Genomic DNA, 23,605 nt, shown 5'->3' on the forward strand with positions numbered 1-23,605 from the left:
TGCCAGGCTAATACCACCATCGAAGCGCTGCGGAACAACCACGGGAAAAGCAAGTCTCCGCCCAGGAATCTCAGCGGTAGTTACTTCGTTACGAGTCAAGGGAAAAAAAATAAAAATAAAAATAAAAACAAAAAGTGCGGGGAACCACTGATCTCAACGGGCCCGAACCCGATCTTTTCCCAACCCAATATCAGAGTGGTTTGTTCCACGAAACCCAGGCATCCTGGGTTATACCTTCTTATCAAAATCTCACCGGGGTGCTGAACCGTCCTTCTTTTGTTCCTTGAAAGATTCTCTCCTGCCGCTTTTACAGGCAGGGTCCAGACGGAATTCCTTCATCGAATCAGACTTGCGTTGTCACTACTACGTTTCCCAACCCCGTTGAAGAAATCATGGCTGATAGAACAGGCTCCTGTCAGTATTTTCTGTTTTCTTTGCTCCAGTCCTGTACCCTTTCACTGATGCGAATGCCTTATCGGAGCCTCTGATTTACTAACAATGATATCATCGTCTCCTATGCTCTTCAGACAACCCATTTTCCAGGCGATCGTCTCACGGTCCAAAGACCGTGAACACGTATCGGGTATTGACGCCTCTGTCTTGGCTCCTCGTAGTGGTCTTCGGCATCTATTACTCGGTACGCGGCCCTGATGATGTTCCATCAGGCTCTACTATAGGGAATCAAGCCGAGATCAATCCCACACCCTTTTCGCAGACCAAGACAATCACCATCATCTACTGGTAAGATGAAGCGTGTTTATTGACCGTCCTTGATTTTCCAGGAGATGTGGTAGTCTTTTTGTTGATAGGGTCAATTGACCTGCGGGGCGAGAATGCGATTTCTCCACTGAAGTCCCCTTTAAGCTAACTTGACCCGCCAGGGTTATTCTCCTTGTTTCTCAGCTCGGATATATGGGGCAACTCTGGTCCTCAAATCCCGAGAGATTGACGGCGGCTGCCAATGTGGCGCCGCACTTCATCCTAAACAATCTCTTCATACTCTCTTTCATTCTCCTTTGGGTTCGCTCCCATTTCTGGGGTGCCGAAGTCTTCGACATTGTCTCGTTGCTCAACCAGGGCACGCTATACTGGAGATACCCAGGTCTTCCCGAATATATCCACCTTCCAGCAGTGGCGGGACCCTATGCTTGGTCCATCACGACTCTCTTCTGGAATGGAGCGGTTGCCGTGGGCGGTTACAGCCTTCCAAAGAGGATAGTTGCCAATGTGTTCATCTGGGTCATGTTCCTCTTTGGACAGGCCCACATTGCACGCCGGAATGATCGTTCGCTCGGCTACTCACTCAGTCTTCTGACTTTGTGTAAGCAAATTCAAATTTTCATGACCCTTTAACATGCACGGTGCGTTATTATTTGACGCTCCAGCTAATCAATTCCCAATCCAGCACTTGCTCTCAAGCAGTTCTCCTTGAAGATCATCTCCTTACAGTGGATCTTCGCCTTCATAATCTTTGGCATCTTCCTGGTATCATCATTGTACAGCTCAACTACCAGATACTACAAGCGAGACTTCTTCCTCAGAAGTCTGGTCGAGCCCGAAGCCGGCGACCGTGAACGCGAGCCCTTGCTCAGCAATGCGTAAAGAGGGCTAGGTCCACCTTACTAAAGTGGCCACTAACATTACGGAAACGGGATCCCGAGAAGTCCACAATGGTAATTTTTCATGCCGTTGTTTCCAGCTTATGCCTCAGTAACATGGTGAAGTTTTTAGTTCTGTATCTGTGTCTTTCTCAGAAATTGCTAAAGTTATTCCTAGCTAAAGTCAGAGCAGAATATCGTGCTTCATATTGCAATTTGGAAAAAAAAAAAAAAAAAAAAAAAAAAAAAAATTGGAAAAGGAAATGTGTGGTATCCCACCTATTAGCTCTCATGTGTTGGGTCCTCTTAACTTGGTAATTTGAGGCCCTTGGCTTTCCCTTATAATGATATGCTCCTTTGTCGTTCAGATGCGGTTTGGCTAGTCTCCATTACTTAATCCAAATAGCTTTTTGTTCTCTCATATCTCCTCTTGGTTTGTGGGTATTTCGGGTGCGAGCGTAATGCTTCTCGATGCGGGTTTTGAGCGGGAGCTCAACTTGGCAGCATTGGAGAATGATGTCATTCCGCTAGCTTTCTCTGCCGTTGGATGAAGATCCACTGCTAACTACCGGGTAGCCCATGGGAGACAAACGACCTAAAGTCAACTGAAATATCACGAAAGGGGAACAGTAAATATGATAACTGGTAAAGGCATTCAGAGCTTCCGCAAGACTTGACCGCTCCCTTCATCCGGATTGTCTCCTCGATTCTTAATGTGCCGCCTCAAGTGACCTGAGTATTATTCTGACTTCCAGTTTGAACATTTATTTCGGATTCTGACGCTGTCGAGTCGGGAATTAGGGAAAGCTCTGACGGCAGGGAGATCAGCTCCGCATAGCTTCTCTCAGAGCGAATAGCTGTGCAGGTGTCAACGCTCACGTGGAAGAGGACAGGGGATTGTTGCCATGATAAAATCTTTAGATTCGTGGATTCTTCGCTCGAAAAGATATTCTTTAAGCCTGATGATTGACATGCATGCCGAGTAGCCAGGAGAAACACACAATGTGGTTTGTTCTACGGAGTACTCCGTGCACATAACTGGAATTCTTCCAGTTCGCAGCCCAGAGGAACTGGGAAAAGGAAAGTCTCGATGGTTATTGTTGGCCCCTTGGTCAATTCCAGAACTTCCTCCGCGAATTCTGGCAGCCAGAAGAAGAATAGACAAAGGCAATCGACAGGGTCGGGTGCTGATATTTCGGGATCGGTTTGACCCACGACTTCATTCTTTTCCTCCTCCCTTTTTAAAGTTGTTTCACCCATTTTGCTTTTACCAAAACAGGCAGTGTCTTGCACGGTAACGACAGCCGAAGGGAAACCCACGCTACGTCATATGTCTGGCTCTTCTGCAGGAGCTTTTATCTTCGATCGCGTCCAGCTTGAGGATCGGACCATCGAAAAGAGCTGTTCGGGCCGGACCGGGTTTCCATTGACCAATCAACGATTTGGGAGCACAACTGGTGGCCGCTGACTAACCGGGCGCTCCTTCGAATCGTCCACTCACGGCACCGCAGTTTCAAAGCCCGGCAACATCAGGCCACCTACTTCATGCCCTCCCCTCCGGCTGGCAAATTACGATGAGTTCAGGACCCTACTGGGGAAAGGCGATATGAACTACGGAGTAAATAGGCTGAGCTCTATTCCCGCCCAACGTGGCACATGACGGCTAGCCCTGGCCGGGAGAAAGGTACATTATTGACTCAGCCTGAAAAGCTGGGCCGACAGGGCACGAAATGTATATAATCGTGAATTGAGGGTCAATTCGTCAGGCTTTCCTCATGCCCCCATTTCTATACGTGCCGGATAACTAGTCCTCCATAAAGCCTTGGTTCGGGGACTTCTTAGTGTGGATCCAAGCTGACAGTCAGTCGACTTCATATATCGTGATATACGAGAGACTTCAAGCATTATTTAAATATTCTCCGTTGACGGGCACATAGTTTCGGGTTTTCGTACTGGAGGAGGGAAACATGGCAGTGAATAACGAGCAACGACGGATGCAGCACATCGAGCGCAAAGATCTATATACAAACCTGGAGGCGCGGATACAATATCTTCACAACTTCCTTGATTTCAATTCCAGTATGCCTCCCTCACAATCCCGCGGAAACCTTGATACTCACCTGATTTGATAGATGATATCGAGGCACTGATCTCCGGCTCTAAATATATCAAAGCTCTCATCCCTGCCGTTGTCAATATCGTTTATAAAAAGCTCTTGCAATATGATGTCACCGCGCGAGCATTCCAGACAAGGAGTACGAGCTTTGAGGGGCCATTAGATGAAGAGCCGGACGAAAACAGCCCACAGATTCTGCATCGAAAGATGTTTCTAAGAGGGTATTTGAACCGATTATGTTCAGATCCCAGTAAGATGGAATTCTGGGAGTATCTGGATAAAGTCGGGTAAGCAGAGGCCCTGTTTCCGCATTTGCGATTTGCCCCGGGGGCACTTTGGTGGAAAGGGCTCAATAGCTGACGCATATTGCAGCATGATGCACGTCGGTCGGGGTCGCAAGCATCCGTTACACATTGAATTCGTTCACATCGGCGCGAATCTCGGTTTCATTCAGAATGTTCTCACGGAAGCACTTCTCTCCCACCCACGACTTCCGCTCCCTCGCAAAATAGCGCTCGTCAGCGCCATCGGGAAGGTGATCTGGGTACAGAACGATCTCTTCGCAAAATGGTATGTGCGAGATGGAGACGAATTCGCGGACCAGATGGAAGAAGTCGCCATAGAACGTGAGGGTTACTTACATGGGAAGAAAATGATTGTTAGTGAGGGATCGGAAAGTGAGACGGATGGGGACCCAGCTGCGCCGGCCACGTGTCCGTTTACTGGTGCAAGGAACGGTGCTTCGGAGCGATATGACGCTGTGAAAGAGCAGCCGCCGTCTGAACTGCCTGGTTGAGACGAGAGAAGGTAGCCAAGCGGACAGGATGAACAATGTATGATTAGTCAGCTACAGATAGCATGTCGGAGTCCCAATGGAGTTAAACCGTATTCCTTCATGAGCAACCTTGACCCCGGGTTCATTGTAACATGCGTGCCAGAACTCATTTACGCTAGACCTTGATACGAGATGATGCCCATCATGCCCGTCCGCTTGCTGGTTTTCCCGCCGCATGCGTTGACATAGGCTCTTGGGAAGCAGGTTCTCAGCACCCGCTCTAAACGCAATTGCTGGCTATATAAAAGCCAATCGCAGGTGCTGCTACTCGAGGGACTATCATTAGATGATCTTCTTTTGCGTACCTTCAGATTCTCCAAAGGACTTCTCTGATATTTGGATCGAATGACCTGAAGTTAGTAGGTACAGAAACTTGAGACATCGAATGCAGCTGACCTTTGAAGAAGTCAAAAAATGGCTCCCGAACCACTCTCAGCAGCTGGGCAAAATCTTATCGATACTGCCACATCAGTCATCAACGGCATTCCAGTCTCTGACTTCTACAGTGTGGCAAGCGCCGCTATTTCTGACGACGGCCGTGTCTTCTCCGGCGTCAATGTCTACCATTTCAACGGCGGTCCGTGCGCAGAACTTGTTGTTCTCGGGGTGGCGGCGGCTGCTGGAGCCACGAAGTTAACTCACATCGTGGCCATTGCCAATGAAGGGAGGGGGATTCTGAGTCCGTGCGGAAGATGTCGACAAGTACTAGCCGATTTGCACCCTGGGATTAAGGCTATTGTGATAGGTAAAGAAGGGCCGAAGATGGTGGCTGTGGAAGAGTTGCTGCCTTCTATATATGCTTGGGACAAGGACTATGACCGTATCTAAGGAGGACAAATGATAGTTGGAGGTCAGGATAATGTATTCCATCTGGACTAGAATGCTAAATGTCTAGCTGGACTATGCCAATATATGCTACGGACACGTCAGTATCCTGTTTAATTCAATGGCACCCAGTTAACCACCGCATCAAATTCTCTCATTCCTCCATAAAACGTACTACGCTGCAACACCTTTCTCACCGACGGCTTTTGAACTTTTCTTTACATAAACACTTCATGTATCCAGGATTCACAGAAAATATCCAGCCCTAACAGACCGAACTTTGAAAAACGAGGATATCAGCATGTTTCCTCCGTTCCTGGACACGGGCGTTGGCAGGTGGGCAGGATGATCCCGGTTGAGCGCCGTGCGGTCTGATTGGCGGCGAGCTGCTGGCGCTGGTCGTTGTCGCAGCAACACCGTTTACAAACATCTGCACGTGATATCAAATGGCAATCTTGTCCCCGTCGCGCTGCATGGAAGCGCTTCATGATTATCATTCTTCTGACGTGCATGGTATCGTGCTTTTGCTGTGCTTTTCTTCGTTTCAAGGTTTCCTGCTTTCATTCAGTTCCCGTGATATCCTGCCGTTCTCTTTGTGCTCCATTGCCATATACCAGCAAGTCGTTCCGCCCAGTCTAGTTCCGGCCCCTGGCCAAGGATACACGAATTCTACAATCGCGATAACGGTGCCGGTGTCGCATTACTTTGGAAAGGGTTCGGGGCTGCGCTGGTCAATCAGCCACGTCTTTTCAAGAATCCGATGACCCTGGAACAACATTAGCATTGGGTTAGCTCTTGGAAAGACCCAAACTCGACTTCAAATTGGCGAAACGCTCTGTTGCCAGCACCGGTTTCACTCGCTCTGCATACTGGAAAACGCTATAGTTCAAGCGGGCAGCACCTTGCCCGTTGGGCAAACGTGTGGCGACGACTCATTCAGCGCAATCATCTAAAGTGATCCTTGGGGAATATTGTCCAGAGACTCGCAGACACTTGATATGGCGTTCCCTCCGAATAGTTCGAACGGCGCTCCTCCACCGCCTTCGTATGACGAGGATCCTCCATCGTACGGATATAACGATAGCGTCCTGACCTACGACACGAACGATGATATGACGGCTCCCATCTCCGAAAACGGTCGGCACGACGGATCGACGATGAGGCTCCTATCGTCGAGCTACGTGGACGACAACGTTGACGGGTACTCCGCAGAGGCGGATGTTGGTGGCGCATATTTCAGAGAGTCGCAGCCTGGGGCGTTGCATCGCCGATTGTATGTAAACAATGTTCACTCTTCCATTTCAAACTCAGATCCCTCCCCTCCGGTACAGAAGAATGCTACTCCGGAAACTTCAAGAAGTACTTCCACCCTACCTTCACACCCTGCGACGGTGCGAAGGTGTCCAACTATATCAGATAGCTCAAATGCTTCAGTTTTCACGACACATCCGGGCCATGACAAGGACGAATTTAAATTCGTACGGCGCCGACATACCAGAGGCTCTGCGGGTCCAGACACCGTTCGCACCCTTAGGATGGTCAACGACCCGTTGACGGTTCCTGCCCCCCTTCGCCTGACAACGCCAAAGTCGCCAGTCAAGCCCAAACCCGATATCCATCTGGATCCCATCTGTCGCACTGGACCTCTTGCGAAACAAGACCAGACAGGTCTTTCCAGTGTACAAGAGACAGATCCAGAAGAAGTAGCTAACAAGTCGCATCATAGAAGCTCTGTATCGACAGCTCGATCGTTGCGTTATCAGCCTCTCCATCATCACAACCACTCGATAACCTCATTCTCACCATCACGACCACCGTCAAGTTTAAGCAATGCGCCGAGTATCCCACCACCAAGCGTCTCTGGAGAGCCTGCTCAGCGGCCAGGGTCGCCAACCAGACCCTTGACACCATCCCGAAACAGTGACTGGCCGCGACCACCGACATCTGCTCCAAGCGTAACGTACGAACCTGCAGAAATCAACGGTCAGTCACGGCCGGGCACCCCGAGCTCACGATATGGTGGTAGCCCTCGACGCCCTCTTCCTCCAGCGCCGCTATTCTCTCGACCGTCAGCCAGCGAAACGAGAATTAATATCGAACGGACCAATAGCAATGCCAGCGATGATCCATTTGGAGGTGATGGAAGGACAATGGACCCGAAGCCAGGTTCAAGGGCTAGCGTAAGGTCGTATGACTCGTATCTGACTGAATCTACGATGGTTACAGACGACAAGGACACCATGAGCAAAGTTGACCTCGATGACGAGAGCATAGCAGGTAACGCCGACCCGAATCTGCATTATGGACCTGCTCCAGAGGGCCGTCAGGACCGTAGAGGCGTTAGACAGGCACAGATGACGAAGAAGGAGGTCAAGCTGATCAACGGTGAATTGGTTTTGGAGTGCAAGATCCCAACTATCCTGCATAGTTTCCTTCCTCGACGAGATGACCGCGAATTTACCCATATGCGATACACCGCCGTGACATGCGATCCCGATGACTTCGTCCCCCGTGGGTATAAGCTACGGCAAAATATTGGTACCACCATGCGCGAGACGGAGCTATTCGTTTGTATCACAATGTATAACGAAGATGAAATCAACTTCACTCGCACGATGCACGGTGTTATGAGGAATATCTCTCATTTCTGTTCCAGGACCAAATCCAGAACTTGGGGAAAAGATGGCTGGAAGAAAATCGTGGTATGTATCATCGCGGACGGCAGACAAAAGGTCCACCCGCGGACACTCAATGCTCTCGCAGCAATGGGTGTTTACCAAGACGGCATCGCAAAGAACATCGTCAATCAGAAGGAGGTTACCGCCCACGTATACGAGTATACGACACAAGTCTCCCTAGACTCTGACTTGAAATTCAAGGGTGCAGAGAAGGGTATAGTTCCTTGTCAAATTATCTTTTGTCTCAAGGAACGTAACCAGAAAAAGCTCAACTCTCATCGATGGTTCTTCAACGCTTTTGGCCGGGCCTTAACTCCCAATGTTTGCATTTTGCTCGATGTCGGCACCAAGCCATCGCCTACAGCTCTATACCACTTGTGGAAAGCTTTCGATCAAGACTCAAACGTCGCGGGCGCCGCAGGAGAGATTAAGGCTGGTAAAGGAAAGGGATGGCTTGGCTTGTTCAATCCTCTTGTGGCATCTCAAAATTTTGAGTACAAGATGTCTAATATCTTGGATAAACCTCTCGAGTCAGTTTTCGGATACATCACTGTGCTTCCTGGAGCATTGAGTGCATACCGTTACCACGCTTTGCAAAACGACAGCACCGGACATGGGCCCCTGAGCCAGTACTTCAAGGGAGAGATGTTGCATGGGAAGAATGCTGATGTCTTCACCGCCAACATGTACTTGGCAGAAGATCGTATCCTATGCTGGGAGCTAGTGGCTAAAAGAGAGGACCAGTGGATTTTGAAGTTTGTCAAAAGTGCGGTTGGGGAGACTGACGTACCAGGTATATCGTTCGGCTTAGAAGATTCTTTGTGATGTCTCTGCCCTCGAAGACTGACGTTATATTTGTAGATGCCGTTCCTGAATTTATTTCTCAGCGACGAAGATGGCTCAATGGTGCCTTTTTTGCTGCCGTATATTCTCTCATCCATTTCCGTCAAATTTGGAAGACAGATCATACGGTCATGCGAAAGATATTACTTCATATTGAATTCGTCTATCAGTTTGTGAGCTTGATCTTCACATTTTTCTCTCTGGTATGCCCTCGTTCCTCACAACTCAGACCGCATACGATACTCAGACTACTAACTCTCAACTACTAGGCTAATTTTTATGTCACATTTTATTTCATTGCTGGGGCTTTGGCGGCTCCAGACGTTGATCCGTTTGGACATAATATTGGCAAAATAATATTTGTTGCATTGAGATACGCCTGTATCTTGCTCATATGTTTACAGTTTATTCTATCCATGGGAAATCGACCTCAGGGGTAGGAAAATCCTTTACTCTTATTGAAAAGATTAAGCTGACAACTGGTAATAGAGCTAAAAAGATGTTCTTGACGGGTATGATTGTGTACAGTATCATCATGGCTTATACTACCTTCGCCGCATTGTACATGGTGGTGATGCAACTCAAACACCGTGACGACCCCAAGAATAAAGAACTGAACCTCGGAAACAATATCTTCACAAATATCATCGTCTCGACACTCTCGACTGTTGGTCTGTACTTCCTCATGTCATTCATGTACCTCGACCCTTGGCACATGTTCACGTCATCAGCCCAATACTTTGCACTTCTGCCGAGCTACATCTGCACTCTGCAGGTCTACGCATTCTGCAACACACACGACGTTACCTGGGGCACAAAGGGCGACAACGTAATCCATACCGATCTCGGAATTGCGCGTACGCGAGATTCTTCCACCGTCGAGCTCGAAATGCCGTCTGAACAACTCGACATCGACAGTGGCTACGACGAAGCTCTCCGCAACCTCCGTGATAGGCTAGAAGTCCAAGCGCCCGAGGTTTCCGAAGCGCAAATGCAAGAAGATTATTATCGTGCGGTGCGGACGTACATGGTGTCTATTTGGGTCATTGCCAACGCGATCCTCGCAATGGCCGTGAGCGAATCGTATAACAACGAGGAAGTTGGGAGCAATGGCTATCTCGCGTTTGTGCTCTGGGCGGTGGCGGGTTTGGCTGTCTTCCGTGGCCTGGGGTCCACGGCGTTTGCGGTCCTGAATATTGTGCATAAGATAGCGGAGGGCAGGATGAAATTTGCTGCAGGGTCTGGGTCGTCGGGCAGCGGTGGTAGTTCTGCTGCGCTAAGCAGTCTAAGTTACGGAGCGCACAGAAATATCGGCGAGAAGGTGAGAGATTGGTTTAGCGAAACGGGGTGGACTTTGAAGAGAAAGGTTGGAAAAGTGGCTTTTTGGAGGAGATGAGGGCAATTAGCTGTGTTTTGTGGCCTTCTCCTTTTTGAGATCCTTTGTTTTGCTTTGATTGGGACTTTGATTTGGCTGGACTGATTTTCTACGATAATGTGTTGGTACGAATTACGATTGATACACCGATTGGACGGGTCAAGGTAGGTGGTCTTCTTCCTTTTTTTTTTTTTTTTTTGGGGCTTGGAGAAGACGCACCTTCGGCCTTATTGTGTTTGAATGTATGTATGTTAGTTAATGTTGGCGAAATGCTTGTATAGTGAGTCTATCACTGATTTCCATCTGCCTCTTTTAGCATTGTTTCCATGGTAGAAGTTACTACTCCCGGCATATATATATAAGACTGAAAGTAAACAGGCACGGGATCTATCGAGGTATCTAAAACAAAAGAAAAGCGTCATAGCGACGTACCAACAGTCGACGATGACATATGCACAACTATACAACACACGAAGTGATATCACTGCTCTCGACAAGGCATCCTCGAATTCCACGGCTTTTCACATGTTGTCCTCCGTCCACCGACTCCTCATCTTATCCCACGCTTGCTTCTCTTCGATCCCTGCTTTGATATCCAGTCCCACGCCCATCCCTCTCTCAACCCACTCCTTGCCCTCCATCTCCGCTAATCTTGACAACGCCCGGGCAAATGCGAAGCGCTCTTCGTCACCGCTGAATATGGAGGTGGCCCTTAATTGGGACATGGACAGACCGAGATCATCCATCAACATGCGCATGGAGTCATCCAGGTCTTCGCCGGAGTCTTGAGCAGGTGACGAGGAAGAAGAAGAGGAGGAGGAGGAAGAGATGGGTTTAGAATTAGCAGCAGAGTGCTTTGGGGTGTGAGTGATCGAGGCTTTGATCTCAGAGGGGGAAAGGAAGAGGTGTGAGAGAGGAACAGCGGTGGTGAGGACGAGTTTAGCCTAGACATAGGGGTATTAGTATGTTTCTCTACAGCCGTGCTGAAAGTTTAAATGAAAGCAAGCAACTCATACCCGACTCTCGTAGACTGCATCAATAAACGTAATGAATCGTCTGGCCAAATCACGCTGCTGCAGCGTCATCCCGGGCACATCAGTAATGATGAACGCATTGTAGTTCCTCATCAACTCGATATAATCCGCTGCACTCGTGGGTCGGCCAATCAGCTCATCGAATGTAAATCTTGCCGCTTTGCCTGAAGCTTGTGGAACGACGACATCGCGTCCCCAGACTTGATGCACTGCGCGGTGCGGTGGGTCATTTTTGAAATCCCCTAGATACTCGAACCATTTATCGGCGTGATGGTCGGCCTGCAGACCGAGGGGACAGTGATAAACACCAGACGGTGGACGCGGGATTTTGCGATAATCTGTGGTGGAGTTAAGATTTAAGACGGTAAGTGTATTCTTGAGAAGTTGGATGCATGGGATAAAAGACTGTCGCTGAATTCCGTTCTTATACAATTCATCCGGGTGCCGGTTTGATGTTGTTATGAAAACAACGCCGTGGGACATCAAGGATTCAAGCAATCTGCTTGCCAGGTTAGCTTCCTGCATATTTATCAGATGGTCCTAGCACATAAAAATCCACAGCATACCTCCTCAGGATCATTGCGTCAGCAACATCAGTGCACTGAAATTCATCAAAACACAGTACACTGGACTGCTCTGCAATCTCAGCTGCCACAAAGGGGACTCCATCAAAGTCATTTCCATGCTTCATTTTCACAAGATGCAGCCGTTTGTGCACGTCCTGCATGAAATTGTGGAAATGTATGCGTGTCTTGGAGCCGATGTTCGCAGGTAGAGTGTCATAAAAGAGATCCATCAACATGGTCTTCCCACATCCCACGTCGCCATGCATATATAGACCCTTTGGCAGGTTTTCGGGTATCCGTGAGATGAGGCCGGATGGTTTAGAGCTACGGCCGAAGAGGGTATCAAATAAGGAGGATTTGGGCGCAGCATTCAACTCAGCAAGAGACGGGTGGACTACTGGAGGTGGCTTATACCCTCTGAGGACTTCATGTAGGTCTTGGAGATGTTGGATAATTGCTAGAAAACCGCAAGGAGGCACGGAGGTACTAGTTAACAAGGCGATTTTTCTCTCCAACACAATCGCACGCAGCAGGGTTGGGGTATCTACGTACCTCTTTGAAAATCATCGTCCCTCAACCGCCCCGCCTCCACTCTCGAATCATACTCTTGGATAGGCCCAAACGTCGCTGCCGGAGCACTGTCCTGAACCCCAACTGCGGTACCGACATCCGTCATCCTCCTCGTTTGACCATATTTAAGCCCACCGTCTACCCTCCCTCCACTTCCCGGAGACACGTATCCAACGCACTGCTCCCGGCGGGCCGATCCACTCAAGCATCTCGAACGATGTGAGTCCGCCACACCTCTCGCACAGACCGAAAAGGAACGCGCAGCGCCAGGTCCCGACCACGTAGCACTGACGAGGAGTTTGCGATATGGACGTACGGCGGGTCGAATCATTTGTCTCTAATAATACTCCGAAAGGGAATGGGAAAAAAAAGAGGCGATTCGTTCGGCCCAAAAGCTTTATTTTTTCTTCCCCACTTCAGCTGCTCGAATTATACCAATTTATCCCGTCTGTAATCGTGTCGTGCGATCTCTCGACTTATTGTCGATATATATATATATATATATATATATACAGATAATAGAATGTACCGTCTCAGACAAGTATCTCATCAAATTGCATTCTTCCTAACATGTAGCATTCCCGGGGACGGATAGCTAATCGATACGATCGCGGGACAGGATGGGACGAAACAAGGCCGGCAAACGGGGAGAAGAAGAAAGGGGGGGAAAAAAAAGGATACAGGCAAGCAAACGCTTTATTGAAACTACTCGAACAGGAGATGACAAAAGAGAGAGAGAGGCCAAGAGAGAAAGAAAGCAAATATATACGCCTTACATCGAATAACAGATAACGGTCGAGAATGAAGCAGCATCAGCAGCAGCAGCAAAACGGGCTCAATTCGCCATCATCCCGCCGGAGAAATTCAAAGCGACGGTCACCCGAGCGGCTTTGCCATCGGACGGGCGCTAGGCCGGATCCGGTTTGGCGTGCCGGTAATAATTGCCGAGGCTGCTTATGCTGACCTTAATTATGTCATCACGGATGAGGGGGCAGGACCAGCTCAGCAGAAGTGGCTGAGCAAGCCAGTGGCTTCCAGCAAGAGCCGCCTGGTTAGCTCAATCGGTAGAGCGTGAGACTCTTAATCTCAAGGCTGCGGGTTCGAGCCCCGCATCGGGCTTTCATTTTTTTTTTTTTTGATTTTCGTTGCTTGCTTTTTTCGGCTTGTCGATGAAAATTGCATGTTTGGTGATTGCTTTTTGCGGAATTGGAGCGATGGCTACCTTAGGTACATGCGATGCGGAAGAATGTTTGAAGCAATTGTGTGCATCACCAGGTCTAAGAGAATTCCCCCTTAATAACAGAACCATCAAAGCCAGCGGGATCGCAAACCGAGCAAGGAATACTATAGCGATACTCCAAAAGCATACACATATAATTATAATAAATATATATAAAGCGACTACCAGGGAGGAGCAGTTGAAGATACTTTTTTCTTTCTTTTTTTTTTTTTCCCTTTTCCCTCATTGCATTGGGCGTTTGGTCTTTTTACGTTGATCGTTGCTCATCTTCACATTCATATCATATAACCCCCGGGTGCCATTCGTCAACCCGAACTATCCTCTCCCCTTATTCGCATCTTCTATTCCTCCTTGGCTTGTCCCTGGTTCATACAAACATGACGTGCAGAAGAGGAAGGAAAAAAAAAAAAAAGGAAAAGGAAAAGGGAAGGCGGTGAAAAAGGGCATTCATGGTACGTGTTTGAGAAGGAAACGGGGGTGTGTGGACGATAGTGAATAGCGGGTTGTGTGTGTGTGTGTTTTTGGGAGGAAGAGAGAAATCTGCAAGCAAGTTAACATGGGGGAAAATAATAAAAAGCAAACCAAGAAGAACAAGCAGGAGAATAAGTAACCAAACAGAGGCACTGAAGCTCACAAGCCAAACCAGAATGTAGACCTCCGATAAAAATTTCAGCCCATAACGAAGTTCGTAAATTTGCAAACATCCGATCGAGGAAAACAAAAAATGAAAAATTGATCGGGGTAAATCAAAGTGGGAAGAGAGGGGAAATAAATAAAACTGGTATCGAAGCAGAAAAAAAAAAAAAAAAAAAAAAAAAAAAAAAAAAAAGTAAACTTGTATAAATCGAATTGATGGAGAGGAAAAAGGGGCGAAACAGGGCCTTGTAGCAAATTGTGATGTAGGTAGGATATCACGCAATCCCAACATATACCATGAGCTTCGTATTCCGCTGAATGGCCACCTCCAGATCAGCGTCACTGAGCAGCTCTACAAACCCGCGAGACGGTTCGTCCTTGTACCGCAGGAGGATGTCCTCGTCGACCTTTAAGCGGTCCTTGATCTTGTCTCTTAATTGCTGCAATGTGACATCGGTAGGGACACGGACGACAATGAGATCATCTTGGAAGAACACTTTGATCTTGATCGCATTCGAGCCGGATGATATGGACCCTTGTGTTAGTGCGCTACCCTGTCGAAGCATCATCGGCTGCTGGGCCACGCTTGGTTGCGACACGGACCCCTGGTTTCGCTGGTGGTTAAGATAGCTGTTCATCTGGCCTTGTGAGGATTGTCGAGATGCACTGGGCGATGCATCGTGTCCTGAGGATGGCTGAGAGCCCGAGGATAGCCGGTATTCGTCGGCCATTGCGGCAGGGTCGATTTCGAAGTCGCCAGGCCGTGGTGCGAAAAGCTGGCGGACAAGCTGACAGCGCGAAATGTGCGGCGGCATGGAGAGTAATTTCTTAATGTACTCGTCCAGGTTTTGACGGCGACCGTTGGATATTGCATTTGTCACATGAGTGACTGGGCCGGGCATGAATGGCAGTGTCCGAGGACCTCCCTTATTCCCAGCTTCCTCCTCGAATTGCGCAAGCAGAGCGATCTGGAAGTCATAAAAGTCATGATAGTATCTTGATAGTTCCCACCATCTGCCATCTTCCATCTGCGCCTCAATAATATACCAGTATTTGTCATTATCGAAGCAGTAGCGGGGGATCGACGCCTGGACCGGAGCGGGGACGGAATAATAATCCTGTGATCGCTGCTGTTGGAATTGCTGGTTCGGGTTGGGATATCTCTGACTTTTGCTTGCGTTGCGCTGATGGTACTGTCGCGCAGAGAGAGATTAGACAAAAAGGCGGTGGTGACATTGGGCCAGGGGGGAGAGGGGGGAGGGGTAAGTTTGACTCACATAATCGTTGCTGTTGTGATGGCCGCTGTTGTTCAAGCTCATCTTTTCGATTTCGGCGGTGGCAGACTGAACACCTCCAGTCTCGAACTTGCCCAGGGTAATAGAGCTGTTCTTGTACTCTGCTGTCATTTTCTTCCACTCTTCGACCCGCGGGACTCCCGCACGCTTAACGGCTTCGTGGGGATCGGTTACGGGCTGGCCCGTGACCATGTCTCGGACCTCGATGAAGGAGACGGGAATGAGGCCCGGGCCACCCAGACGCCCAATTGGCTTTGCAACAAACCACTCTGGGTTCGACTGGGCGATGACGATGATCGCCTCGCCGGCTCTGGCCTCCAATTCATCTGGTCTTTCGGCGTGAAAATCATACTGCACCACTCCGTAGACCATTGCGCCCGCACTCTTCCCAATCGCCGACATCCTTGCCTGCGCACCTTGTTTTGTCGTGTTTGTCGTAGATTCTGTACCGACGAGTGTATTCCGGTCCGAAGGATCCGAACTCTGAAGGTCGTGGCTGCGATGGTCTTCGGGAAAGCCAGTCGAGCCGCCGCTGTTTCGCTCTGTCTTGCCGATGACCTCGAAGAAAGAGACGGGGACCAGACCACGGGCACTGGAGGATAGTGGGTTGCAGGCTTCGTACCAATCGAAGTCGTCTTCTCTGCTTATAACATGGAAAAAATCACCTTTGCTGAAGGCAAGCTCGTGTGTGTTGGCTGGATCGGGAGTGTAATCGTAGAGGGCCCTTATGACCTGTGGGGTTCAAAGGGAAGTGGATTAGCCTATTGGGCATCGCAAGGGCCGCTAAGAAGCGTGGCGACGACGGGCGGGCAAGGGTGGAGCGGGAAGCGAAAGGAAACCAAACACTCACCTTCTTTGGCGGCAAAATAGCGATGGCAGACTTGGGAGTGATGGAGACATGCTGTGGCTTCTGGTCTTTGTCGCCCTTGAGTGAACGTCTGATGGCCTAGCAACGAGGGGAAAAAGAACCACGGCGGCGGAACCGATTAGCTGAAACCCAAACGCATCCCTGATGGGGCATATTACATTTTTTTAAAGGGGGGGTAAGAAAAGGGGAGAATAGAGGTAACCTCATCGAAAAACTAACAAATGGGCAGAGGGGACGGGGAAAAAAAGAGGCAGATAAGATTCCCAGAACATACCTTCATTGTGATCGGCAAGCCCCAGGGTTCCACCTGCAAAGTGGAAATCTTATTATTTTATTTTATCTTTCTTTTAAAATTCGAGTGAAACAAGTTTTAGGATCGGGAGATATATCGTCCTGTTCGGCGGGCAGGCAGAGAGAGAGGAAGCGTGGAGGGTTCGGGGGTGCAGGGCTGGGCGGGATCGAGACGTAAGTTGCGACGGCCTCACTAGCTAATTAACCGCCTAACCAGGGCTCGCTCTTGGGGCTGATTCCGCTCCGTGTCACCCAGCAGCAGCGAACGGGGGGGAGGGGTTAGAGGCGTGCACATCCAACCAACCCCACGACAGGACAGGACAAGACGAGCGAGCGCTTGCAGCAACCACGCGCTGGGACGTTTGGAAGCCCGTGCAGCGAAGCCGCCCTGACACGGGGACAGGGAGTTATATCAGTCACTCCTGCTGGTTAGTTATGGAGCTGAAATGCGACCAGAGCGAGTGATTGCGATGCGCCCAGAACACGGCCACGCGTAGCTCAGCTTAACATACCCTTCCACCAGGCAACCGACCTTTGAGGATATATAACAGTTATATAGAAGCTATAGTTTTAGTTTAGAAAAAAAAAAAAAATTAAGATTTGGTCGGGAAGGGCCTTAATTCAGGGACCGAGAAGATGGATTAAGTTTGGATGGCGATACGAGTCTCATCGTCTGGGCCCGTGTGCTCGCGATGGTGGCACCGGCTTTGCAGCGACAGCCAAGTTAACAACTTTAGCTCTGTAGTTATGCAGCTAGATTATCGACAAGACGACGTCGAGTGGCATCCCAGAATCGGCCAGGACGGCAGCGAGAGGAGGACAGCGGGGAGAGACAGATGGGGCGCGAGAGAGGCAAAGTCACGGGCGACGGAAGGGGGAGAGAGAGAGAGAGAGAGAGGGAGGGAGACAGAGAGAGCGAGATAAAGAGAGTCGAGCGGACGGATGGCGGTGGCCATGTCCTCTTGCTGCTTAAAAGAGTTTTAATTTGTTCCATCCAAACCAAATCTACCCACCCGATCCGGACCCTTCTTTTTGTCGCCCAAATGCAAATCGCAGGGCTGCCAGTCCGATCAGCGAGCTACGAACACGCGGACAACCAGCTAACTAACCAACTACTCTGCCCTCCCGTCCGGCCATCAGGACCCCGGCTTCCCTCCTCGCCGGCGATAATTCACTATTCTCCATCGACATCATCGACTTGCGGAGTACTCTGTCGTAACTCGACGAAAAAGAAAGCAACCGCTAGTCCGCCGATAGCGCATGAGTCTTGCGCCTGATATTTCCCTCGCCTGCGGACCTAATTTCCTCTCAAACCCGTATCATCCAAAGGAGCACCCAGCTGCTAACTCCATCAGAACAAAAAGAAAAAAAAAAAGAATCAAACACAATCCCCCTCGTCGCTAACTACCTAATCAGCCTTGGCTGCCCTACACGCCCATCCTTCTTTCGCCGCGATGATCTCTTCGACGCCCCGCAGCTGTCCAGCCCAAGTTCTCCATCTTCCCCAGTCGCTCGTCCCTTGCAGGCGTGAGCTAGCTAACATAGCCAACTACTAACTTTCAACCTCTTCTGGATTCTTCCGCATGGGCGCAAGCCCGCCTGCTGGGCATCGTCAGCTTACTGCCTGCCAGCTCAGTTATTCGCCCTGGTCCTCGAACCTGAAGCACGATGACGTAACTCTAGCGCATAAACCGTCCGTCGACTGGACGGGGTGCGCAGAGGGCGTCGATTGCAGGGACTGGAGCAAAGAAGACGGCAGGGCCAAAGCGTACTTGCAGACGGCGGCCGAGCAAAAAAATAAAAAATAAAAAATAAAAAAAAGGGAAAGCAAAGCCGTGAGAGGATCAATTGCACATGCTTATGGATCCCCGGCCAGCCTCATACGCCAACGAGTTGAGTTATGGTGGACACCCTCAGGAAATATATCTCCGGCTATGTACTCCGTACCGAAGCCTGCCTCTATCATCCTTGTCCATCAAGCTGCGTTTGTCGGGTCAGCTCCTAATAATTCATTATGTACGGAGTAGTAGCTCCTTAATACCTGGCATGGATCGTGCTATATTAACTTTTTTTTTTTTTTTTAAATTTCGCCTAGTCAATGAAATGAAAGGTTCCTTGAAGCCGGAAGCGATTTGGACTGACCGAAAACGGGTCGCTTGGTCACATAGGCCAAGATGGTGATGATAGATAAGAATACGTTTCCGCAGGATCGACGCCGATGCCACACGGGCTTCGGCTCCCGCCCACACTGTCCCGCTTTATAAAATTGCATAACTCCCTTGCTCATAACTAGTTAATCAAACAGAGAGCATAGTTTACTGATCAAAAAACCAGCCCGATTGTTCGCTAACATGACAGGTGACGAGCACTTCTCGCGTGGGCATTCATATCCCCCATTCGACTTCATGGGGGGGTTGGAAGATGCGTCTTTTACCAATCTGTCGGTGTTTAGATGGGGACGTGGGGAATTACTTGCCTTTTGTGCTGAACACAAGCGCTTGCACAGCCTGCAATTTCTCTCAAGCGCTAAGCCAGTCTACCGCTGGTTACTCTGTACCTTCGGTTCCTACGATTCAACTTCCCAATAGTTGAATAAACCCTGAACTTACACTTCCTTGGCTTGAAAACATGGTAAGCTGCAAACCGCTCGCCACATCCCTCGAGACTGGATCACTGACACGCCTCAAGGCTGTGCCAACGCTGGAGGGGATCCCTACGGAAATACAAATTTCCCTTCTCACGAACCTTGGCGACCTTAAGGCTTTCTATAACCTTATCTGTGCTTCCCAACTGTATTACCGCACATACATATTTGACCAGCAAAATATCCTTGCAGCGTTGATCCACCATCAATATAGTCACCTGGACCTCGTAAAAGCACTTGCTGCAGAGGCTTAATAGCAGCCCTTGAGCCAGAGATTAATTCTGTCTTAAGCTCTCTTCGCCATCCGCAAGCGAGGCAAAGATCCCTGGAAGGACATCCATTCAGGCCAAAAAGCGTCAAAGAATGCTTCAAATTGCTAGATCTTCACCGGATGCTTACCTTCTTCTTGCAACATTTCTGGCGGACTGCCCCGTGTCCCCCGTGGATGGACAAGGACAAATGGAACACCGAAATTCTACCACTGGAACTGTCCGATGCCGAGTCTGCACGCTTTCTTCGGGCTCTTTGTCGCATGCAAACATACTGTAATACTTTTGGTAAACAGGGGGACTACTGGAGGCATGCTGCTGACCAGAAAACGACAGAGATCTCTTTGGGTCGCCCTTGGTATCGAAACGAAGAAATTTGGGAGCTCTTCTTAAACACAATGCCACCTTGGGAGGCTGAAGAGATGGCCTGTGTTTTTGGGCGTATCTCCGGACTAAATGGGTTGAAGTATTTGCCGAGATTGAGGATGATGTGTCTGAATACCGTCCTGGAATAGAAGGGTTCCTCGCATGGACTGGTACAAGAGGAACGAGCAGCTTTATCCAACTCGTAAGTGAAGAATTTCCCCTAGTCGAGCATTGAAATTCCGGTTATAGCAGAGCCAAGACTTACGCTTTTACTGGATAGCTGCGTTCTATGACATGTATCTCGAAGATGTAACAAACACAGGACCAGGGTTTTTATACTGGGTCCTCCACGCACCGTCATACGAGGCGCCCCGGGATGTTATTATAGCCACCACCATTTTTGGCGCTCGGGGAGATACGTTCAGTACGATGCTTGGACCTTACTTGGAATCCTGGGAGTTGGGTCTCCCCGCAGCCAGATACCAGGAACACGATGGGAATTCTCGAGGGGTATTTACGCACCTTGCCCCTCACTGAAAGGCCCAATTTGAGCTATGTTCGGTATTGGTATGGTGACGGACCCGTCCTGGAAGTATTCAATGATGATTTGATAGACTTCTTCGCACTCAGTAGTAACTTTGAATGGTGCTGCGCCCTGTGGGATGACGAAAGACTCATCGAGTGGAAAACCCCCTTACCTCTACACCCATTTTAACCTCTCCCTCTCTCTCCGGCCCCGCGGGACTCGTCCAAATACCCCTCTCAATTTGAGAAGTTATCCACAAAAGGCAATGCTTTTACTTTGGAGGTATTATTCAACTTCTCCCCGTATCCTTCATAATCCCTTATCAACAGGACGCGGAGCTCTCCGGTCTCCTGTGTTTTGGGCTAACGGATGGTAAACGTCACAGCGCAAAGCATGCTATCTTGAGCTGTCAAGGCATGAGCAGAAGGAAGGTAGCAAGGGTCAAAGAGTGGATAGTGGAAGGCCGGGTGATCTTACATACTGGTGTCCTACTTCGGCCTACTCAGTAGCAACATTCATCAAAGATAACTAACTGTGAAAATCTATACAATATTATATTTCTGGGCTCCTAAGCAAGCTATACTTGTCTCGCCTAGGAAAAAAAAGCAGCAGCACTACAGGATATCACTATAAGTGATTAAAGAACTCGGGCAAACCCAAGAACAGATACCCACACAGGCAGGCTCTGAAAACACATCGCCAGCAATATAATCCCAACTCCTATACACCCCTTTCTCAGCCTAAATGCGTACGGAGGATATAATAAGAAAATCATACGACCAATCAGACAGTATTGACTTCGCCTTCTCCCATGTGATGGTAGGAGATCGGTCGGTCAAAGAACGTAGCCGAGAAGAGCAGATGGGACTTTAGGGAAGACCATGGATCGGGAGGCTGGTACGATCTGAGACAGAGAGGCACAAAAAAGGTAGAGTAAGAAATCATCCACGGCGAGGAAACGCCGAAGATGCGAACGAGTCACTACGAACGGAGTAGGAACTTTAGAGTGCGCCGGAACAGCAAGGTGCCCCGTAGGACCTGGAAATCATCGTCAAATTTAACAGTCGTTAAATCTGTCCTTTAATATCAACGATTCTGTGGGCTTCAGCTTTAGCCGCTTCAAAGTAAGGTTGAGCCTTCGCAGTAACAAGTTTAACGCCGTCTGGTTTCTCTTGAAGGAGCTCTTCCGGCACATGATCCAGAATAAATCGGGCAGCTTGCTCATCTGACTCAAAACCAAGTTCCTCGGTGATGAATCTAATATTGAGGTCGGGCTTATACCTGTTGATCGAGTCAGAGCCATATGGAAGTAGCGTAGGATTATAGTACATACGCTTTACAGATGTAGGTGAGAGCATTAAGACGCTCCCGGTCGACAAACATGTCCATAAGATATGCTCCCATGTTCGGCGTGTCAAGGTAGAGTTGGAAAAATCGATGATAATTTCCAAGTGCCAGAGCGGAACGCACATCCAATGCATGTTTCACAGCATGGTCAGCTGCTTCTGCGGGGGTTAGATCCGCCAAGGCGTTGTTGATGGCGGTTCGATTGCGGGTATAAATGAAATAGAGAATACGATACGCCTTAAATTCCATGGGATGTCCTCCAAGATTCATTGCATACAATGCCAGTAGTTGAGTCTGGCACTGATTATACTCACCAAGATCACCCTTTTCCAAAGCAATTCGAGCATGGATTTCGTATACGTTGACCGTGAACTCATTTCTGATGTGTTGGACGGTTAAATCCTGTCGCATGGACTTAAATTGGTCACAGACGTAATTGTAATTGTTCTCTGATCTCCACTTTTTCTTTAACAGGTCAAGGGTCTTTTTTAGCACAGACAACGGCCGCACAGTGTCCGGGTTTGGGGGAGCAGTGAGACGGAAATAGTTCTTTTCTAAATTCTGGCATCGGCCGATAACGGGCCCGTCATCGGAATCTCTCGTGAGGGATCCCTCGTAGGGCGAACGCGTACTGGGGGTCGCCTGTGAACCAGAGCCTGTGTCCTCGAAACGCCGTTTGCGGCTCTCCAGAACACTGGTAAACTTACTTGGAATTTTGCTGTTAGCGTTATCATTACCGATATCTGTCCGTCTTCGTTTGTCAGTAGGGGAAGGGAAACTATTGCGATCTTCAAACTCAGTGCGAGAGTTAGCTTTTCTTCTCCATGGCGGAATACTTTCCACGTTATCCTCCACTGTGCTAATTTCTGATGATTTTCTTTTCGGGGAATATTCTTCCTTTTGTGATCTTTCCGTATATGCAGGAATAGATCTGTGAAAGCCCACTGGTTGCTGTCTCGTTGACGATGTCAGAGCCCTATTCCGCTCATCACGAATCATTTCCTGGGGTAACGGCAGGGCTTCCCAATTAACATTGTTGAGATTATTGCTCTCGGCTGCTTCCGTGATTATTTGCTTTAGCTTTTTCTCCATATCCTCTCGCGTAATACCCGGGATCTGGTATTCGGGAACAAAGCTCCGTTGCACATATTGGCGTACTCCAGGGGGCCACTCAACCCTTTTCTTACTACCTTGAGCCTCGGCAGGTTTCGGTGGAGGAATATCTGTGGAGTGGGGATCTGTAGTTGACTGCGGGTTTGAAGCTAAGCTGCGGCGGGCTTGAACGGAAATATATGCGGGAGCTGAGTAGCGTTAGGGTTTTGTCGATTGGGAGACAGGCCAACGTAAACTCACCATTTGATGTGTATTGTGCCGTAGTGGAAGCCCGCCATGGCGGAGAAGCAGCATTCATGGCGAATTTCAATAGATCGTAAGTCCAATAGATGAAATCAGCTGGTTCGAGGTGTCAAGTTCCAGATTTGCAGAGAAGGGGTTCTGTGTTGAGGGCTCAGTCTCGACAGGATAGATTCACAGTATAAGCTAAAAGAAAACTCGTATGATGGTTCACTCTGTACAAAATATGAAAGGAAAGATTCAACACCCTCCACACATAACGATCAAAAGAGCAAGCTGGTGATGGGATGGAAAGGCGCATAAATGAGAAGTGTCGTTCTTCATGATGAG

General features: G+C 49.0%; 8 protein-coding genes and 1 non-coding gene across 9 annotated transcripts; 6 read left to right on the top strand and 3 right to left on the bottom strand.

Annotated features, from left to right (window-relative positions):
- Positions 1–40: 40 nt before the first annotated feature.
- Positions 41–1,801, top strand: D8B26_004717 (uncharacterized protein). Its single transcript, XM_003070481.2, has 4 exons — positions 41–414; positions 528–741; positions 882–1,321; positions 1,406–1,801. Exons 1-4 carry the CDS (start codon positions 393–395, stop codon positions 1,600–1,602), a joined length of 873 nt encoding a protein of 290 aa, XP_003070527.1. The 5' UTR covers positions 41–392; the 3' UTR covers positions 1,603–1,801.
- Positions 1,802–3,155: 1,354 nt separating this feature from the next.
- Positions 3,156–4,602, top strand: D8B26_004718 (uncharacterized protein). The gene is made up of 4 exons (XM_066124575.1): positions 3,156–3,458; positions 3,536–3,677; positions 3,731–4,001; positions 4,087–4,602. The coding sequence occupies exons 2-4, from the start codon at positions 3,566–3,568 to the stop codon at positions 4,508–4,510; spliced, it is 807 nt and encodes a 268-aa protein (XP_065980656.1). The 5' UTR covers positions 3,156–3,458; positions 3,536–3,565; the 3' UTR covers positions 4,511–4,602.
- A 361-nt stretch (positions 4,603–4,963) lies between these two features.
- On the top strand, positions 4,964–5,592 carry D8B26_004719 (uncharacterized protein; the record flags this gene model as incomplete). The annotated part of the gene is made up of 1 exon (XM_003070483.2): positions 4,964–5,592. One exon carries the CDS (start codon positions 4,964–4,966, stop codon positions 5,375–5,377), a length of 414 nt encoding a protein of 137 aa, XP_003070529.1. The 3' UTR covers positions 5,378–5,592.
- Positions 5,593–6,372: 780 nt separating this feature from the next.
- Positions 6,373–10,445, top strand: CHS2_2 (Chitin synthase, class 2; the record flags this gene model as incomplete). The annotated part of the gene is made up of 4 exons (XM_003070484.2): positions 6,373–8,845; positions 8,914–9,098; positions 9,165–9,331; positions 9,385–10,445. 4 exons carry the CDS (start codon positions 6,373–6,375, stop codon positions 10,289–10,291), a joined length of 3,732 nt encoding a protein of 1,243 aa, XP_003070530.2. The 3' UTR covers positions 10,292–10,445.
- D8B26_004721 (uncharacterized protein) lies at positions 9,919–13,272 on the bottom strand. The gene is made up of 4 exons (XM_003070485.2): positions 12,423–13,272; positions 11,871–12,327; positions 11,287–11,803; positions 9,919–11,214 (listed from the first exon to the last, which is right to left on the bottom strand). The coding sequence occupies exons 1-4, from the start codon at positions 12,769–12,771 to the stop codon at positions 10,792–10,794; spliced, it is 1,746 nt and encodes a 581-aa protein (XP_003070531.1). The 5' UTR covers positions 12,772–13,272; the 3' UTR covers positions 9,919–10,791.
- A 214-nt stretch (positions 13,273–13,486) lies between these two features.
- Positions 13,487–13,559, top strand: D8B26_004722. The gene has a single exon. It is a non-coding gene; the product is annotated as a tRNA-Lys (tRNA).
- Positions 13,560–13,836: 277 nt separating this feature from the next.
- On the bottom strand, positions 13,837–16,774 carry BEM1 (bud emergence protein 1). Its single transcript, XM_003070486.2, has 4 exons — positions 16,754–16,774; positions 16,462–16,557; positions 15,594–16,343; positions 13,837–15,509 (listed from the first exon to the last, which is right to left on the bottom strand). Exons 1-4 carry the CDS (start codon positions 16,757–16,759, stop codon positions 14,592–14,594), a joined length of 1,770 nt encoding a protein of 589 aa, XP_003070532.1. The 5' UTR covers positions 16,760–16,774; the 3' UTR covers positions 13,837–14,591.
- Positions 16,775–19,979: 3,205 nt separating this feature from the next.
- Positions 19,980–20,586, top strand: D8B26_004724 (uncharacterized protein; the record flags this gene model as incomplete). The annotated part of the gene is made up of 2 exons (XM_066124576.1): positions 19,980–20,251; positions 20,330–20,586. Exons 1-2 carry the CDS (start codon positions 20,212–20,214, stop codon positions 20,584–20,586), a joined length of 297 nt encoding a protein of 98 aa, XP_065980657.1. The 5' UTR covers positions 19,980–20,211.
- A 368-nt stretch (positions 20,587–20,954) lies between these two features.
- D8B26_004725 (uncharacterized protein) lies at positions 20,955–23,574 on the bottom strand. Its single transcript, XM_003070487.2, has 3 exons — positions 23,276–23,574; positions 21,909–23,223; positions 20,955–21,856 (listed from the first exon to the last, which is right to left on the bottom strand). The coding sequence occupies exons 1-3, from the start codon at positions 23,331–23,333 to the stop codon at positions 21,643–21,645; spliced, it is 1,587 nt and encodes a 528-aa protein (XP_003070533.1). The 5' UTR covers positions 23,334–23,574; the 3' UTR covers positions 20,955–21,642.
- Positions 23,575–23,605: the final 31 nt, after the last annotated feature.

The sequence above is a fragment of the Coccidioides posadasii genome, chromosome 2 (genome assembly GCF_018416015.2).
Source record: "Coccidioides posadasii str. Silveira chromosome 2, complete sequence".
In the NCBI taxonomy this organism is placed as follows: domain Eukaryota; kingdom Fungi; phylum Ascomycota; class Eurotiomycetes; order Onygenales; family Onygenaceae; genus Coccidioides; species Coccidioides posadasii.